Here is a 21,019-nt window from a genome sequence, read left to right on the forward strand (position 1 = left end):
GCAAAATAGCATGTTTATTGGTACACACACCTCTCATTATTTGAACTTAAATTATCAAAATATCCATTTAAGAATTTACAAAATTTCTTAAACCAAAATTCACCATCTGAATAAAAACCCCTCAATAATGAATCTTGATTCCTGCACTTTGTAACAACTTTAAACTGAACCAAGTATGGGTGAGATGTGGCGGGTACTATGCTCACATCCCAGTTAACTTCCCCCCTTGAACCTCCCACTTAGACATCGTTGAAACATGTTGTGCGTTATCACTATAATTTCTCTGAGAATTTGGCCGTTTATGGATACCAGTTCACTTCTGTTAGATGCCTGGGGGCATGACCAAACTTGTTTTAGAGAGTATTTTTTAAAAACGTATTTCTACGTCTAGTTTAATTACAGATGTCCCCGAGCATTAGAAAAGGAAAACAATTTTCTCTGAGTTTCTTTTGTTAAATAATTATACAATTTTTTTGGTGACTTTTTAAAAAATTGAAGTATAGTCAGTTTACAGTGTGTCAGTTTCTGGTGCACAGCACAATGCTTCAGTCATACGTGAATATACATATATTCGTTTTCATATTTTCACTGTAAGCTACTACAAAATATCGAATATAGTTCCCTGTGCTATACAGTATAAACTTGTTTATCGGATTTTGTGAGAATACTCCTCTATTTCGAAATGAGAGACACTGTGCCAGAGTTCAGTAGGTGTTCTGTGCGATTCAGTGCATTTGCAGATGTAATTCTTGGTGTACTTGTGGGAGAGAGCGAGCTGTGAGTCTCTCTACACCACCATCTTGGCTCCACCCAAAAATTATATAATTTTAAGTGCTTTATGTTAATCAGAAGCTCTCAGTGAATTATACTTTTTTTTTAAACTTTTTTGGGGGAGGTAATTAGGTTTATTTATTTAGATGGAGGTAATAGGGATGGAGGTACTGGGTACCCAGGGCCTCATGCGTGCTAAGCATACACACTATCCCTGAGCTATACCCTCCCCCAGTATTTTATGGATATTTAATAGTGTTCTACTTGCACTGAGGAAACTGGAGTTTGGAGACAAGCTAGATAGTGCTAAGTATTGAAATACAGGCTCCTGCTATTTAAAAATTAGCCATATTTACCAGGGAGAAAGAGGAGAAAGGGATAGATTAGGAGTTTGGGATTAACAGATACACATTACTATATATAAAACAGATAAACAACAAGGACCTACTCTATAGCACAGGGAACTATATTTAATTTCTTATAATGAACTGTAATGGAAAAGAACTGAAATATAAATAAATAAATAAATAAATAAATAAATAAATAAATAAATAAATAAATATATATATATATGTATAACTGAATCACATTGCTGTACACCTGAAACTAACAATGTAAATTGACTACACTTCAATGAAAAATAAGAATAAAAAAACCTTATAAAATAAATAGGTGTGGAGAGAGAAGAAAAAAAGAGAGAAACTTCTTTTCTTAATAAAAAGACAAATATTAAAATTCTGAAAAAAAGCCATGCAACACATTTACAGGTAAGATGCCTGTATATGAGCTGGAATTATACACACTAAATCTGTGACAGTGGTTGCCTAAGGGATAGGAGGGTTAAAAGTTTGAGAAACAGTGGGTCCTTGACATTAACGTTTTACATCTTTACTATAAAAATACGAAGCAAACATCATATCATTTTAATGTATTAATTTTACATGGTACATGATTGTTTTGTTATATTTTTTGAACTGTTCAAAAAAAGCTTACCCATCCCACAAATTACTTATTAAAACGTTGAAAATTATATTTATAATAGAAAGACTCTGGTAGTCACCACCTTAGCAATCAAACAGCAACACCAACACTAGGACAAATTATTGTATTTATTTACATAATGACACATTTAATGCTTCCTATTATGTACAGCGCATCTCCTGCTGAAATAACCAATACACATCGCCATGTGGTTTTCTTGCCAAAACTGTTTCTCCTACATTTAATAATGAGGAAACAGAAAAATCCTGAAAATGAGATATTCTACTAAACCTAAGATTCTAAAATGGTAGTGTCAAAAAAGAAAAAAAGGTGGCGGTGACTATTCTCAAAAAAGATGAAAAGATGAAAACCTTGATCAGATCAGATTGGAAAAACATTTTATAAACCAGTTTTGAGATAATTCTGGAAATTATGTACTTATTTTTAATTTTCTAACATGCATAGTCTTGATGTTAAGACAATCTGCTTGTTTTTAGATGATGCATGTTAATGTATTTATGAGCAAAATATAGTGTTAATAAAGGAAAAAATGTGGCAGGATGTTAACCACTTGTAAGTCTAGGATGTGATGGGTGTTCATTTTACTGTTTTTTTTTTTTAACTTTTCTGTGGTTTTAGAAAACTTCAGAATAAAAAACTGGGAGGAAATAGCCAATAAAATAGCTAATAAAGTTTTTAGCTAATAAAAACTTCAAAATACAGAAATATTAGAATATTTAGGAAAATATGAATAATCTTAGAGTGAAAGAAACATTCTATCTAGGCATATCTGATCTATAAAAATGAGATCTATAACAAAGGCTGTATTAAAAATACAAAAAAGATGGTGAGAAATTATTTTTGTAACCCATATGATAAGAGACTGTAACCATAAACACACAAAAACTTCCACAGATTAGTGAAAGAGAAAAATAATATAAAAGAAACAGGGCAAAATTTATCAATAGGTAATTTACAGAAAATTTAGATGGCCCAGTAAGCAAATGAAAACAATCTACCTAATATTTAAAAGACTTCAAATTAAAGCAATGACATAATTTTTCATCAGAAAGGCTGACAAAGAGCACCAAGTGTTATTTAGACTGTGGAGAAATGTGCAACTCAACACACTGCTAACAAGACAATGTACTATATCTGGAAAATAATCAGTAATTAGCTATTACAATAAGAATACATACTCTTTGATTTACAAATCTGATGTAAAAGAATCTATCTTACGGAAATAAACACACACACACACATGCAAGTATTTGTGTATAAAGATGTTTAATGACAATTGTTTGAAATAGCAAAGAACTGGAAATACCATGAATGTTCTCCAATAGAGGCACAATTTGAATGTGTGATACTTCTACACATGTAGTATCTGCAGCTACCAGTATGAAAATGAGTAAGTTTGATCTATATGCACCTAGAAAGATGTCCGTGGTGTATTACACAGGAAAAGTGGCAGACTGATGTCCATACGCTGATCTTGTTTAAATATATAAATACCCATAAACAACCACCTACAAAAGTGTATATTTAAGCATAAAGAAACCTATGGAAAGGTATTGACTAGCTTTTAACATGTTAGTTTAGAATGTCAGATTTTTTTCCCTTTTTGTGTAGTTACTATAATTTCTTGTGGAGAGGGGATGCATTATGTGATTTCATAAGGGCAATTCAAATATGCAAAAATGTGTAATAAAAATAAGTTTAATTTCCAACATTTCTTATGAAAATAAACTGTTAGAAGTAGAGAACAAAGTAATGAAATAATGGCCCATTTGACCATCTTTATTCTTCTGTTTCTTGTACATTTTACCTTAGAGGAGAATCTCCAATTTTGAAAACTTAATTTCTGGACTAAATATTCCAGTGATAAAGCTGTCTATTGTGTTATCATGCCCTTAAAATTCCAGAAATTTGGCTTAAAAAAAAAATCTCATGTTGAACTAAGATGACATGAGAAGGACTGTGAAGGAAGATGATTAAAAGATTTTCTTTCTTTAGGACAACAAAGGTCCTCAACATAGAAAAAAATGTGATTGATGTACAGAGACAGCACCTTGTTCTCCCCTAAACTTAGTTGGCCACCAGCTATAATGTTTAGAATTTCCACCTCTGGGATTATCCCTTTGAGCTATAGCAGCATTTACAAAAATAGTTCACATGCAAAAGATATTAAGGCATTATAAGGAGGGATCCTTGGTCAAATAGTTTGACACATGATAGGTTAAAGTAAAAAAAAAAAAGCTTTACTGCAATATTTATTACAGCCCTGATGAAATAAAATGAACTTATTGATCCAAGAATTGATGTGAAATATGCAGTGATTTACAGGCTTATTTGGCCACAGAATCTTTTTTTTTCCAATACCATCTGACTTCTAGCATTACATGAAATATACTATGGGAAATTTCAGGTTACTATATTATTACTGAAATTCAATTATTAACACACAGATATTTCCCCACATCAAGCAATTAAAAGCAAGCAGTTTTAAGGTAGCACATGGTAAATCACTCTTACATTATTGTAAAAACATTTTGCATATGTGGCAATTATGCAATCCACCCAGTAGTGATAGGTTTATTCATGATATAATGAATTACAACCTGAGAAAATAGGCTTTTTCTCAATGGAGGGTGGTAGTGACAGCAAAGCAATCTTGCAAAACATGTATGAATTATGAGTCTCTAATTTTTGGTGCGCAATAACTAAACTTTGAACTCATTGGCAAATCACAGTGTATTTGAATTATATACGTTGATAATTTAAAATCTGTTAAATAATAAGGCTGATAATAGTTAATAAAAATATTAAGGGAGTGTGTCTTGGCTAGATAACTTTAAAAACTTCCTATCATTTTGGAGCCAATGAATTTATAATTCAAATAACAAAAAGACAATTTAACAGACTGAATAATTCCAATTTTTATAGAACTGTTGGGATACTAGCACTGATAGTTTGAAAAACTAAAAATCAAATACAATTCTTCACAATACTAAGTGAAATAAGTCAGGGACAAGTACCATATGCTCTCAGTTATACGTGGAATCTAAAACAAACAAACAAACAAAAAAAACTCACCAAAATCATAGATAACAAAGAATATAGGTAACAAAGATTAGATGGGAGGTTGCTAGAGGTAGAAGCAGGGGTGGGTGAAATGGGTGAAGGGTGTCAAAATGTACAAAACTCTTATTATAAATTATATATATATAAATTATAAAGTAGTAAGTCATGGGGATGTAGTACACAGCATGGCAACTATAGTTAATAATACTGTATTTGCATATTTGAAAATTGCCAAGTATATCTTTAAAAGTTTTTATCAAAAGGAAAAATATACTGTAACTATGTATGGTGAGAGATGTTAAATAGACTTATTGTGGTGATCATTTAAAAACATACATAAATATTGAATATCATGTTGTACACCTGAAACTAAAAAGTTTGTCAATTATATCTCAAAAAAAAAAAGAGAGAGAAAAATTGTTCCCACCTTGAGAAAAAAAAGGTTAAAATTTCATGATGGAAAAAAATCTCTGAAATTATTTAACATTTTTCATAAAAGAAAAAGTATTTTTCAGACTTATTTTTGTATACCAGAAGTTGGTTTTTTTTTTTTTGGTACATTTGTCTTAAGCCAAATATTAATTTTTAGACATGGCTATTAAGCATTCAGCCAAAGTGTTTTCAATGAACCTCTCCAAGTAATAGTATTGCATGAAATTTTAATTTAAATTGTGTACAAATTGGAGTGATGTAAAATGTATTTCTTCATTTGGGCCACTCTCAAAAAAGTCTGAAAAAACATCATATTCCAAAACCACACTCTAAGAGAATGAAAATGACTTGAGGCTGCATCGAGTCTTTTTTTGGTCATAATTATCTCTTGGAAATACTATTTCTAAGCTCTGAAATTGTAATTAATCTAGAAAAGATTAAGTCGTAGATATTCTGGTTAAGTGGTATTCCTTTGTATCCTTTTGTCTGTTAGATATTATTTACATTTTTCTTATTTATATCTATTATCATTTAAAGCTATTATCTATTATCTGCTCCTGTTTGATTTTGATGTTAGGGCTATGCTACTATCCTCAAAGAACGAACTTCAAAAATTTTATTAGGGCAGGAGTTGAAAAATTTCAAGTTTACTACTAACTGGTCTAAATTTCTCAAAAAACACAAAGTACCAAATCTCACATAAGACAAAATAGATATCCCAAATAGCAAATAAATATTTTAAAAAACTGAATTTATATTGTAAAGCTCCCCAAAAAGAAATCCTCAGGCCCAAATGGCTACACTGGCAACATTTCACAAACACTAGAAGAATGAACACAAATTTTATAAAACTTCTTCCAAAAAACAGAAGGAACGCTGTCCAACTCATTTTATGAGGCCAGTATTACACTGATCCCAAAATGAGACAGACTGGGAAAAAAAAGAACATCTCTCATAATTTTAGACATAAAAATCCTCAAAATGTTAGCAAATCAAATCTAACAAGGAAATTATACAATCTAAGTAAGTGAGATTTATTACAAGTATACAAGACAGGTTTGATATAGAAAAAAAAATCAATGTAAACCACCATATCAACAGGTTGAAGAAGAAAAATCCTATGATCAACTGCCTGAAAAATTTCAATTGCTGCAGAAAAAGTATTTGATAAAATCCAACATCTATTCATGATTTTTTAAAAAAAATCTTTCAGGAAGTTAGGAATAGAGAACTCCTTCAATTTAAAAACAAGCATCTACACAAAACTTTTAGCTGACATCATACTTAATAGTGAAAGATTGAATGTTTCCCTCCTAAGATTAGAAACAAGGCAAGGATGCTCTCACCACTGTTACTCAACAAGCACTAGAAGATACAGTCATCATAATAAAGCAAGCAAAAGAAAAGACACAGAGACTAGAAAAGAAGAAACAATACTGTCCTTGTTTACAGCTGACATGATCGTCTAGGTATGAAATCCCAAGGAATTTACTAAAAAAAAAATCTTCCAGAACTAATTAGTAAGTTTTGCAACAGGTCATAGATTACAAGATCAACACACAAGTTATTCAGAATCAGTATACAAATTATACTGATATTATAATCTATGACTTTGTTGTAGAACTCATTAATTATATAATTTATATACTGGTTTATATATATGTATATGTACATATATAATTTGTGTATACTACTGATTATGTAAAAACAAAAACAAAATACCATTTACAACTTTTCCAAAGAAAATTAAGTTATACACTTAGAAATCATGTATCAGATCTGTATGCCAAAAATTACAAATCCTAATAAAAGAAATCAAAGAAGACTGCATTAGTTTCCTAGTGCTGCCATAACAAACTATCCCAAACTTGGTTTAAAACAACTAAACTCTTATTTTCTCAAGTCCTGGGGGTTAGAAGTCTAAAATCAAGGTATTGGCAGCCACATGCTTTCTCTAAAGGCTCTAGGGGATGATCCTTTCTTGCCCAACCCAGTTTCTAGTGGCTGCTGGTAACCCTTGGTGTTCCTTGGCTTGCAGATGCATCACTTCAACCTTGCCTCTGACTCTGCGAAGACCACATGGTCTTCCCTGTGTGTCTGTGTCCATATTTTCCTCTTCTTATAAGGATACCAGTCATTAGAGTAGTGCCTGCTCTAATCCAATATGACCTCAACTTGATTACATTTGCAAAGTCTCTGTTTCCAAATAAGGCCACCTTCACAGGTATTGAGAGTTAGGACTTAAACATTTTGTGGAACACAGTTAAACTCACCATAAAGACCTAAAAATGGATGTATAATCAAGTTCATGGATTGGAAGACTTAGATAGTAAAGATGTCAATTATCCCCAAATTAAAATTCTATTAAAACAGTAAGCAAGACAGGGTAGTACTGGTGGAGGGATAGACACATAGGTCAATGGAAGAGAACAGAAAATCCAGAAAGAGACATACACAAATATGTCCGGTGGATTTTTGATAAAGGCACAAAAGCAATTCAGTGGAGGAAGAAAGCCTTTTCAACAAATGGTACTGGAGCAACTGGACCCATAAACCAAAACAAACAGTAACATGAAGCTAAAGCTTATAATAACGTATGCAAAAATTAACTCAAAATGGATCAGACTTAAATGTAAAACATACAACCATGAAAACTTTAGGCAAAAACACAGGAGAGGATCTTTGGAATCTGGAGGTAAACAAGGAGTCCTTAGATTTGATACCAAAAGCAAGATCCATAAAAAGAAATATTAATAAGCTAGACTTTATCAAAATTATAAACTTTTGCTCTTCAAAAGGCTCTGCTAAAAGGATGAAAAGCTAAGCTATGCACTGGGGAAAAAAACTGTGCAAACCCCATATCCAACAAAGGAATAGGATCATCTAGAATAAAGAAAGCAGTCTCTCAAAATCCAACAGTTAAAAAAAAAAAACACAACTAAAAAATGAAGGAGTAAAAGGCACAGTCATTTCACCACATCGGATATAGAGACAGCAAATAAGCACACAATAAAGTGTTCATCAGTACCCCCTAGGGAAATGGAAATTAAAACCACAGAGATTTGACTATACATCTATCAGAATGGCTATGATAAAAAGTGGTGACAAAACCAAACGCTGATAGAGATGCAGAGAAACTGGGTCACTCACGTTCCTGGTGGGAATGTAAAATGGAAAAGCCACTTTGGAAAATGATTTATCCATTTCTTATAAGAGAAACACTCATTTACTATATAATCCAGAAACTACTGTCTCAAACATTTGTACCAAAGAAATTGAAACTTATGTTCACTAAACACTTACACAAAAATGTCCACAAGCAGCTTTATTTGTAATGGCAAAACACTTATTTTTTTCCTTAGGGTTTCCTTTCAGTAAGAATTTTGATTCAGAACAAGGTATAACCTCACATGAATTATATTAAAATATTTTGTTCCAAAATGATTTATCTGATGCTTAGTAGAAGTGATGAAAGATTTACCTTAGGTACTGTATTTGTAAAGTTTCCTTCTTATTTGAATTGTGAACAATTAAGATGCTAAATAAAATTAATGTTTACAATAATAACTTTTATTAAGCATAAACTATGTAGTACACAAGGCTTTATATGTATTTACTTCTTTAAATTGCAGATCACTATGAAACATATGACATTGTTTTATGAAACTAAAACAGGGGTTAAGTAAACTTCCCAAAGGAGCATCCATGTAGTAAACAGTAGAGCTCAGATGATGCTGAACAAGAGAACAATGCTAAACAAGAGAACCCTACATTTTAGGGTTGAGCTCTCATATGAATTCACTAATGTCTAACAAGGATTGAAGTATGATGGAGAATATGAAAAGGTATATGTATGTATGTGTGTGTGTATGTATGTGTATATATATATACACACATATATATATATATGAACCACTATGCTGTACACCAGAAATTAACACAACATTGTAAATCAACTATACTTCAATTAAAACAAGAAATATGATGGAAAGCAATTTGGCATTTATATTAACCTAGCCTTTCTTTACTGTGAATTCTCTGAAGGTGAGTTACTCATCAGTGAAAGTTAAAAAGGATCCCCACATTCATAATCTGAATTTTCTAATATTCCAAAGCTGAATTCAAGGGCAAATAGGTAAAGGATCTATAAATTAATTTTTTCATTCAGTTTTTCTCCATTATGAAGCTTCTGATGTTGAGTAAGGTGTGAATGACGTCTAAAGTCCTTACCACATTCATTACATTTAAAAGGCTTCTCACCAGAATGAATTCTCTGATGTTGAGTAAGTTGTGATCCACGATTAAAGGCCTTCTCACATTCATTACATTTGTATGGTTTCTCACCAGTATGAATTCTCTGATGCTGAGTAAGATGTGAACCACGAATAAAGGCCTTCCCACATTCATTACACTCATAAGGCTTCTCACCAGTATGAACTCTCTGATGATAAGTTAGCTGTGAGCCACGAATAAAAGTTTTACCACATTCCTTACATTCATATGGTTTCCTACCAGTGTGAAAAATATGATGTAGATTAAGTTGTGAGGCACAAATAAAGATCATCCCACACTTCTTACATTCATAGGGATTCTCACCTGTATGAATTCTTTGATGTTGAGACAGTTGCGAACCATATATAAATGCCTTCCCACACTCTTTACATTCATAGGGTTTTTCACCAGTATGAATTCTCTGATGCTGAGTAAGATGTGAGCCACGAATAAAGGCTTTCCCACATTCCTTACATTCAAAGGGTTTTTCACCAGTGTGAATTTTTTGATGTTCAGTAAGTTGTGAGCCACGAATAAATGATTTCCTACATTCCTGACATTCATAGGGTTTCTCACCAGTATGGATCCTCTGATGTCGAATAAGCTGTGAACCATAGTTAAAGTCCTTTCCACACTGCTTACATTCATGTGGTTTCTTACCTATATGGATCCTCTGATGTTCAGTAAGTTGTGAGCCACGAATAAAGGACATGTCACAAACTTTACATTTATAGGGTTTTTCACCAGTATGAAGTCTATGATGTAGAGTAAGCTGTGAACCATAACTAAACGCCTTCCCACATTTCTTACACTGATAGGGTTTCTCACCAGTATGAATTCTCTGATGTTCAGTAAGTTGAGAGCCACGAATAAAGGCCTTTCCACATTCCTTACATTGATAGGGTTTCTCTGCAGTATGAACTCTCTGATGGTAAGTTAGTTGTGAGCCACGAAAAAAGGCCTTCCCACACTCCTCACATTCATAGGGTCTTTCACCAGTATGAATTCTTTGATGCTGAGTAAGATGAGAGCTACGAATGAAGGCCTTCCCACATTCTCTACATTCATAAGGTTTCTCTCCGGTATGAATTCTCTGATGATAAGTAAGTTGCGAAGCACAAATAAAGGCTTTTCCACATTCCTTACATTCATAGGATTTCTTAGCAACATGAATTCTCGGATGGTAAGTGAGCTGTGAGCCCTGAACAAAGGCCTTTCCACATTCTTTACACTCAAAGAATTTTTCACCAGAATGAGTCTTCTGATGTTCAGCCTGTTGAAAGCCTTGGACAAAATATTTTCTGCATGCTTTACATTCATACCATTTCCCAGTAGAATGAATTCTCTGTTGTAATGTAAGGGATGTGGTCTGACTAAAATTAGGCATTTCTTCATAGATTGCTAGTTGCCCAAAAAGTCCCTCTTTATTTCCTGATTGGCTTTCAAACTGGTCTCTGCATTCCCTATCATCTTGAAAACTTCTGCAGTCACACTTATGGCCTGTAAATTGTTCTATTATCTCCCACTGAGATGCTTCTAGTTCATAAATTTCTCTTTTTGAAGATAGCTTCTTGGTTTCACACCTGGACTCCCAGTCTATAAGAAAACAAGAAAGTAAACAAATGTTATTTTCATATTCCTGGAAAAATGAAACTTCTAAGGTAGAAATGGTGGACTCAAACTGAGTAACACTGTCATAAGATGTCAATGGAACCAATGGAACAGAAAAAAAAAAATCCAAAAGTAGACAATTTTAAGTGCAAATTTAGCATACAATAAAGGTAGTAGCTAAAATCAACAGGGAAAAGATGGACTCTTTTTAATAAATTAAAGTGATAAACATAAGGATAAATATACAGAAAAAAGATAAAATTGCATTAATTCCTTAGACCATACAGGATAAATTCCAAATGGATCAGATGTCCTTATGTACAGAAATGAAAACATACAAATAACTAGAATAAAAAAACAGGTGACTTCTATACCTAGGAATGGGGAAAACTTTTCTCATCATAACTGATAAAAATGACCACATTACAGTAAAGAAAAGTTAGCATGTCAAAAACACATTAAGCAAAGTAAAATGACAAACTAGGAGAAAAAATTTGCAACTTATATCACAAAAGTGCAATATCCCTAATTTGTAAATAGTTTCTAAAAACGGTCTAGAAAAAAAAGATTAACAACACTGTAAAAATGGACTAAAGAAATGGATAGTTGATAGAAAAGTAGTGTAAATGGCTTTTAACCATATGAAAATAAACTCAACTTTGCTCATAAGACAAATGCAAATTAAAACTACACAGAGGTGAGGATAAGGAGAAATTCGAATCCTCATACATTGCTGATGGGAATGTAAAATGGAACAGCTGCTTCAAAAAACAGTTTTGCAGTTTCTCAAAAAGTTAACATAGAGTTGCCATATTACCTAGCAATTTCACTCCAAGTTGTAGACCCAAGAGAGTATACCCAAGAGTCCAACAGAGTTACCACATAACCCAGAAATCTCACTCATTAGATACATACCTAAAAGAATTGAAAACATATGTCCATTTATAAACTTGTATACAATGTTCATAACAGCATTATTTATATTAAACAAAAAGTGGAAACAACTCAAATGTTCATTAACTAGATAAATAAAATGTGGTATATCCACATAATGGGATATTATTTGGCAATAAAAATAAAAGATATACTAATATATGCTCCAGCATGAATAAACTTTGAAAACACGCTAGAATGAAACCAATCACAAAAGACCATATACTGTATAATTCTATTTATATGAAATGTCCAGAATGAGCAATACATAGAGACAGAAAGATTAGTAGCTGTGTAGGGCTGGGGGTTAGAGGAACATGGGAAATGATTATTACTTGATGGTGGGTTTCTTGTCGGGGTGATGACAGTGTTCTAAAATTGACTGTAGTGATGGGTTTATAAGACCATGAATATATTAAAAGCCATCAAACTGTCTACTATAAATGAATGAATTATATGATACGTGAATTATATTTCAATAGTTTTTTTTTTAATAAGAAAACTATACTGAGATGTTATTTCTCACCTCTTAGAATACCAAATTGCCAAATGTAACAGCAAATTCTGGTAGTAAAGCTGTAAGTAAGTTGGTACTCTTATACATTGCTAGTAAGAATATGAATGATACAAATGCTGTGAAAGGGAATGTGGTGATATCTAGCACACTTTTATACATACGCATATTACAACTCCACTTATGTGAAACCTAGCCCAAAATTGCACTAGCAAAATTTCAAAAATTCTGATGCACAAAGTTTTCATTGAAGTATAATTTGTTACAGAAAAAGATTAAAAATAACTCAACTGGCCATTGATAGGTGGCTGGTTGAGGTTAATTCATGGCATATCCACATCATGGAGTACTATGTAGCAGTTAAAAAGGAGTATCTCTTTATATTAATATAGAGTGTTATTTAAAATACATTGTTAACTATAAAAGAAATGTCAACAAAAATATGTATAGTTATGCTCTTTTTATCTTAGGAAGGAGAAGAGGTAGAGAAAGTATAAATATATAATACACATTTGCTTTTATTTAAAAAAGGGGAAGGAATAAATCTCATAGTTACAGGGTGGGGAAGGAACATATGGAAGAGCCCGGGATAGAAATCACATTTCTTTGAATCTGTTTTGTAGATTTGACTTTGCTGGTATATAAATATATAATTATAAAACAAAACTAAATTACAAGAAAGCATAGCTTAAAATTAATTTTAAAAAAGAACCAGTATTTACAACTGGTGGCATAAACATATAAGGAAATTACATCAAACCACTTTCAAGCATAATTTGACTGTGAGATATACCCTACAGGGGGAATGAAAAACTGACAAAACAATGATCTCATACTGTTTTGAGTAATCATATTGTTAGTGATAATGTGATCTTAGAGGTTTCTGTGTACACACAGGATAAAATAAGAAATTATGTGATATTCCAAATGCATCATTCTTAGTGTCCATGATAACTGAGATTCCTGGCATGGGAGAAAATGGATGTGGCTGTGAGATCTTAAAAGGGGTTAAATGAAAAGCCTGTAGTTCAGAATCTGAATTGGAAGTATTGGTATCAACTCTTGCTACAGTTTATCTTTTGTTTTTTAATTGAGACTTTATTTCTTAGAGTAGTTTTAGGTTTACAGAAAAACTGAACCAAGTCCATGGAGTTCTACATGCCCTCTTTCCTCATCCCTACCTCAGCTTCCTTTATTGTTAATTCTTAATATCTTGCACTGGTACAGTACATTTGTTAGAACTGATGAATTTATACTGATATATTACTTCCTTCTATTTCTGTTCTCCCTCACTGACCCTAGCCACACTTATTTATCTGCTGATCCTCAAAAGCATCAAATTTATTCCTACCTCAGTTCCTTTGGAATTGCTAGTCCCTCTGCCTTAAACTGCTCTTCTGCTAGACTTTGTATGGCTTACTCCAGCACTTTATTCATGTCTCCTCTCAAATGTGAGCACCTTAGAGAGCCATCTTTAACCATCCTCTCTATAAGAACACTTGCCCCATTATTTCATGATTCTCTATGCTTCTTGTTTTGTTTTATTAACACTCACCAATCTTTATGTATTTTTATTTGTTACTCTCTTTCCTGTTATGAAAGATTCATGGGGATGGGGAATTTTTCTTGTTCACTGCTATATTTTCAATACTTAGAACACAGAGTGTATTTTTAAAATATTTGTTGGATAAAGACTTTTATACAGATTCCAATGGATAAAAATATAAAATGGTAAAGTGGTTATCATCAGAAAAGAAGGAGAGCTAGTCTCTTTTTGAAAATATAGGTGAAAATGAAAGAAAATCAGGGAAGTGGTAAATGGAGCAAAGAAAGGGTTTCCTTTGGTGACTGAGCTAAAATAGTTTTGCCTTCCAGGGCTCAGGCTTTTACTCCACAGGCTTTGGAGTAAAAGGCCTTAGTTGGGTCTTTGAGAACTTCCAAGTTAATAACTCAAAGATGTGACCAACTTTCTAAGCAATTTGACTCTTACCCACAACGGCCTCCCTTTGCCTGATCATGTATTACTTACCAGGACTCTGACCTCTTGTCTCATCCTGCACAACCTTCCAAGGTTCTTTCCCTTGCTCCAGTAAGGAAAGCACATCTGGCTTAGAAATGGAAATTCCTGCTTATAAGAATGGAAATAGATATGGTTATACTCTGCTTGTTCATAATTAAAATTGAGTCCATTGTCCATCGAGTCAGTCAGTTACAGAAAGATTCAGAGGATGGATATCTGAAGAATAGAGAACATAAAGGTGCCCAATGGAGCTGTCCATTTTAAAGTCTGTAAGGCACAAAAAATGTACTTGGGACTAGAGGTCTGAAATTCATCTAGGCACTTGAAAACTTTTCCAAATTTCACAAAGACTGAAGTTGAGTTACTGGGAGAAGATAGACTTACCCAGTGAGACCAAGTTGTTGTAGTTCTCCAACATCACGTCTCTGTACAAATCTTTCTGTTCCAAGTCTAGGCACTCCCACTCTTCCCGAGAGAAGTCTATGGCCACATCCTTGAATAACACCAACCTCTGAAATGACAAACCCAGTATTAATGGTAAAATAAATAAATGTTTTTTAGAAGAAATAAGGACAAAAGCATATGAAGGTGCCAAAACACTGAGGAAATATGTTGAAGCTGGAAGCTTGCAATGTGGGTAGGTAATGGAAAGGAAGTGAGATAAATGCAGAGCACCTAAATAGTTCCTAAACATTCCTACTACTCTAACACAGCCTCTTGGGAACAGCTATGGAAATAAACAAAAGCCAGGTAAGTGGAGTTCTCTGATTAAATGAAATACTGTGAGCAAGCACATAACACATGCAAATCCTCAAATAAATTGCAAGTTCCTTCCTCCCTTTTCCCCTTTGAAGAATTGAAAACAACAAAAAGAAAAGAAGAGAGGGAAGAAGTAGGGGAGGATGGAAAGAGGAAAGGAGGGAGAAAAGAGAAAAAAAAACAAACCTGATGGGCACATTCCAAATGTCTTTTAAAATGTTTATCTTAGAAAAAAAGAGTTACATATAATTTAAGGATTTATTTCCAACTCAAGTCTCAGAATAAGTTAGCAATAATATTCTTCCTTGTCCTGACAAATCCTTTCACAGACATCATTTTTATAAGCTACAAAATATTCCATTTTGATTGTAATCATTTTCTTATTTTATGGTATTTAGTTTATACTCCTTCTCTTACGTCCTTCATCGCTGTTTCTAAAATTCTCAACCATCTAATCCTCTTGATCATGTTACCATTCATAATTGCTCACTGTACATTTTTTGCTTCTTCTGAGCAACAGAAAGCCAGTGAATGAGCTACACTAACACAGATGTGGCCCCTGAGTAGTACACATAACGTACTGCTCAAAATGGACTTTGTCACTGGTATTTACCTCTGAGGTATTCTATGACATGAGCTCTCTGTTCTCAATCCTGCCTTTGATCACATTTCCCATCTGTTTTTTAAACATTTTTTATTGAGTTATAGTCATTTTACAATGTTGTGTCAAATTCCAGTGTAGAGTGCAATTTTTCAGTAATACATGAACACACATATATTCATTGTCACATTTTTTTTTCGCTGTGAGCTACCACAAGATCTTGTATCTATTTCCCTGTGCTATACCGTATAATCTTGTTTAACTATTCTACATATGCCTGTCAGTATCTATAAATTTTGAACTCCCAGTCTATCGCTTGCCACCCCCTACCCCTTGGCAACCACAAGTTTGTATTCTATGTCTATGAGTCTGTTTCTGTTTTGCATTTGTGTTTTTGTTTTTTTTTTTAAGATTCCACATATGAGCGATCTCATATGGTATTTTTCTTTCTCTTTCTCGCTTACTTAGAATGGCATTCTCCAGGGACATACATGTTGCTGCAAATGGCGTTATGTTGTCAGTTTTTATGGCTGAATAGTATTCCATTGTATAAATATACCACCTCTTCTTTATCCAGTCGTCTGTTGATGGACATTTAGGCTGTTTCCATGTCTTGGCTATTGTAAATAGTGCTGCTGTGAACACTGGGGTGCAGGTGTCTTTTTAAAGTAGGGTTCCTTCTGGATATATGCCCAGAAGCAGGATGACTGGGTCATATGGTAAGTCTATTCCTAGTCTTTTAAGGAATCTCCATACTGTTTTCCACTGTGGCTGCACCAAACTGCCTTCCCACCAGCAGTATAGGAGGGTTCCCTTTTCTCCACAGCCTCTCCAGCATTTGTCATTTGTGGACATTTGAATGACGGCCATTCTGACTGGTGTGAGGTGATACCTCATTGTAGTTTTGATCTGCATTTCTCTGATAATTAGTGATACTGAGCATTTTTTCATGTGCCTATTGATCATTTGAATTTCTTCCTTGGAGAATTGCTTGTTTAGGTCTTCTGCCCATTTTTGGATGAGATTGTTTTTTTTTTTTTTTTCTTATTAAGTCATAGGAGCTGCTTATATATTCTGGAGATCAAGCCTTTGTTGGTTTCACTTGCAAAAATGTTCTCCCATTCCATAGGTTGTCGTTTTGTTTTACTTATGGTTTCCTTTGCTGTGCAGAAGCTTGTAAGTTTCATTAGGTCCCACTGGTTTATTCTTGCTTTTATTTCTATTGCTTGGGTAGACTGCCCTAGGAGAACAGTTTTGAGATGTATGTCAGATAATGTTTTGCCCATCTTTTCTCCTGGGAGGTTTATTGTATCTTGTCTTATGTTCAAGTCTTTGATCCATTTTGAGTTTATTTTAGTGTATGGTGTAAGGGAGTGTTCTAGCTTCGCTGATTTACATGCTGCTGTCCAGTTTTCCCAACACCATTTGCTGAAGAGACTATCTTTATTCCATTATGTATTCTTGCTTCCTTTGTCTAAGTTTAGTTGACCAGAAGTTTGTGGGTTCATTTCTGGGCTCTCTATTCTGTTCCATTGGTCCATGTCTGTTTTTGTACCAATACCACGCTGTTTTGAGTACTGTAGCTCTACAGTATTGTCTGAAGTCTGGGCGAGTTATTCCTCCAGCCTCTTTCTTTTTCTTCAGTAATGCTTTGGCAATTCTAGGTCTTTTATGGTTCCATATAAATTTTATTATGATTTGTTCTAGTTCTGTGAAATACGTCCTGGGTAATTTGATAGGGATTGCATTAAATCTTTAGATTGCCTTGGGCAGTATGGCCACTTTAACAATATTGATTCTTCCAATCCAGGAGCATGGGATATCTTTCCATTTTTTAAAGTCTTCTTTAATTTCCTTAATCAGTGTTTTATAGTTTTCCATGTATAAGTCTTTCACCTCCTTGGTTAGATTTACTCCTAGGTATTTTATTACTTTGGGTGCTATTTTAAAGGGGATTATTTCTTTACTTTCTTTTTCTGTTGATTCATCGTTAGTGTAAAGAAATGCAACTGATTTTTGAAAGTTAATCTTGTAACCTGCTACCTTGCTGAATTCTTTGATTATTTCTAGTAGTTTTTGTGTGGACCTTTTAGGATTTTCTATATATAGTATCATGTTATCTGCATATAGTGACACTTTTCCCTCTTCTTTTCTGATTTGGATCCCTTTTATTTCTCTCTCTTGCCTGATTGCTATGGCTAGGACTTCCAAGACTGCGTTGAATAGGTATGGTGATAGTGGGCAGCCTTGTCTTGTTCCAGATTTTAGTTGGCACATTTCCAATCTTAAAAGCCTCACAAACCAAAGATCTCATCACATTCTGAGATAAAGTTTCTAACTTCATCAATTAGAAAACAGAGGTCAATGAAAAAGATCAAATTTTGCATATGCAGTCCCATCTCATCAAACTACATTCTGACAGGAGAGGTTCTACTCTTTCCTCAATACATTTCCTGATGTGCAGAATGGATTCTTAAATATGGTTAGAGAAGAGAGGGACAGTTGAGGAAGGTTTGCGGCTCATCCTCATTCACTAAAATTCACTAGAATGAGAGTGAGCAGGAAAGCCCACATGGATGAGGCTTAAAGAGGCAGAAAGTCTGGAGAAAAGAATATTGAACATTCATATCCTAGAAAACAATGGCTATTTGATGAAGGAAAGAAGAAATATCAACTCACATGGGGCATGGTTTAGAATGGCAATTTATTAGTCCTCCTCTGGCTTCTTCTTGTGTAGAAATGCAGAGTCCTGATAACATAAAGTCAGGAAAGAAAAAGGAAACCATGAGAGCAGGCCTGGTTCTAAATGACTTAAGGTAAGATAAATATTTCCTTCTCTTTTCATGGCACGTGGTCCCTTCCATGGCACAATATATATACTGAGATTTGAAGAAATCTAGACAATCACATCCCTTCTCCAATCTCCAAAAACAGATACAGAATTAATTTATGCTAAAGCAGTACCCAATTCCTATGATGTTAGGGTTTCTCCGACCTGTCCTGAGTGGTTCAGCTTTTACAGATGAGGGGACCCTGATCCAAAACATATTCAAGTCGTACCAGCTTCAAGGACATTGATGGGGCCCTTGGAAGTGCTCTTGTAAGCCAAATCCTGGAACAAACACTTCCTACAACTAAGATCTGCCTTTTTTCCCCAGGCCCAACACACTAAATACCTCAGGGTGCCTCCCTGGCTCATTCTCACATTCCAGGAGCAAAAGGCATTTAGAGTCCATAGTGTAGGCTTCATCCAGGCCACGTGAAGTCACACTAGACTCATCAAGTAACCAAGGAATAAATCCAAAGCAACCTTTAACAGAAAACAGCCTGTTTCATCAAATCACGGCCTCAGGTGAATTCAGGAACTCTGGAGGCAATATGCCCTTGTTATCCTGTGTAACATCATTCTGCCTCTAAATGTAAGGCTAAGGATGACTTGAGAGTGTCTGTACAACAAATAATTCCATAGAGCACATACTATGTGCTAGATTCTTTATACACATAAACACTTACTTGACCAGCAAACAGGTCTGTGAATTTAACCACTCTCTGCCCCTACCAGCTATAAAATCTTCCTTTTATCTGTTTCTTTTCATAACAGCTTCATTGACATATAACTCACATTCCATAAATTTATCCTTTTAACAGTACAACTGAGTGGCTTTTATTATATTCACGGAGATGTACAAACATTACCGTCACCTGATTTTAGAATATTCTCATTACTCAAAAACCAAAACCCCACAACCATTAGCAATCACTTTACAATCTTGTTCACCCAGATCCCAGCAACTGCTATTTACTTTCTGTATCTACAAATATGCTTCTAGTCACTTCATATAAATGGAATTATACAGTATGTGGTTTTTTGTGATGGGCTTCTCTCATACCGCATAACGTTTCAAGGCTCACATATGTTGCAGCATGGGTCAGTACTTACTCCTTTACATTGCTAAATAATGTTTCATTGTATGGATATACCACCTTTTTCCCATTCATCAGTTCATGGACATTTGCATTGTTTCCACATATTGTTACTATGAATAATGCTACTAAGAACATTTACGTACATGGTTTTGTGTGGAGGTATGTTTCATTTCTCTTAGATATATATACCTGGGAATGGAATGGCTGGGTCGTATGTTAACTCTATGTTTACCATTTTGAGGAACTGCCAAACTGTTTTTCAAAGCAGCTGCATCGTCTTACAATTTCACCATAGATATATCAAAGTTCCACTTTTTCCACATCCTTGTCATCTTCTGGATTAAATTCATCCTAGTGGGTTTGAAGTGGTGTGTCATTTTGATTTTGATCTCCATTTCCCCAATGATGCTGAACATCTTTATGTGCGTACTGGCCATCTGCATATCTTTTTGATAAATATGTATTCCAAGTCTTTGCTCATTTAAAAAATCTGGTTATTTGTCTTTTTATTGTTGAGTTGTAATAATTCCTCAAATATTCTAAAATACAATTCCCTTCTTGAACATGTGATCTTCAAATTTTGGGTCCCATTTTATCAGCTGTATTTTTACTTTCTTGGTGGTGTCCTTTGAACCTCAAACATTTTTAATTTTGAGGAAGTCCAATTTATGTATTTTCCCCCCTTTGGTTACTTGTACTCTTACATTTAAGTTGATGGTGTATTTTGAATAAATTTTTGTGTGTGGCATGAAGTATGAGCTTGTGATAAAATATTTCACAAGTGCTATCTTGACCCAATATTTGATGTCATGGCTAAAAACTCTCAATTCCTCTTCACAGGAAGTTTGCTAAACCTCCATTCTAAACACTTCTCTTATCAAGATCAAACACAATATACTAACCCATGAAACCTCAGTAGCCTTGCCATTTTACATAATCTTCACAGGCAAGATCTTAACTGCATCCATCTTCTTCCAGGAGCACAGGTATGACATTATATTGATGACAACCTCCTCTGAGAAGAATTCACAAACCATTATTTCACTATTCATTATTTTCCTCATTCTGAAAACTGGTAAGAGGAAGAATCTGTCCTGCCTCCATGAACAATCTG

The 21,019-nt window shown here is 34.0% G+C and overlaps 1 protein-coding gene across 7 annotated transcripts in view; it reads right to left on the reverse strand.

Moving 5' to 3' along the window:
- The window catches only part of LOC105096935 (zinc finger protein 420), a 101,870-nt gene that overhangs the window by 31,795 nt on the left and 49,056 nt on the right, over nt 1-21,019 (reverse strand). For 4 of the 7 annotated variants that reach the window (XM_064489592.1, XM_031456834.2, XM_031456833.2 and 1 more), the window contains exons 3-6: nt 18,658-18,727; nt 15,003-15,129; nt 14,628-14,726; nt 8,033-11,136 (exon numbers count right to left, since the gene is read on the reverse strand). In XM_064489592.1, the coding sequence (XP_064345662.1) occupies nt 9,413-11,136; nt 14,628-14,726; nt 15,003-15,129; nt 18,658-18,666 (1,959 nt within the window). In that variant the 5' untranslated portion in view covers nt 18,667-18,727 and the 3' untranslated portion in view covers nt 8,033-9,412. Of the gene's footprint in view, nt 1-8,032; nt 11,137-14,619; nt 14,727-15,002; nt 15,130-18,657; nt 20,458-21,019 lie in introns of those variants that run through there. The other 3 variants (XM_064489594.1, XM_031456835.2, XM_031456841.2) reach the window with 3 other exon arrangements.

This window comes from Camelus dromedarius, chromosome 9 (assembly GCF_036321535.1).
Source record: "Camelus dromedarius isolate mCamDro1 chromosome 9, mCamDro1.pat, whole genome shotgun sequence".
Taxonomy (NCBI): Eukaryota; Metazoa; Chordata; class Mammalia; order Artiodactyla; family Camelidae; genus Camelus; species Camelus dromedarius.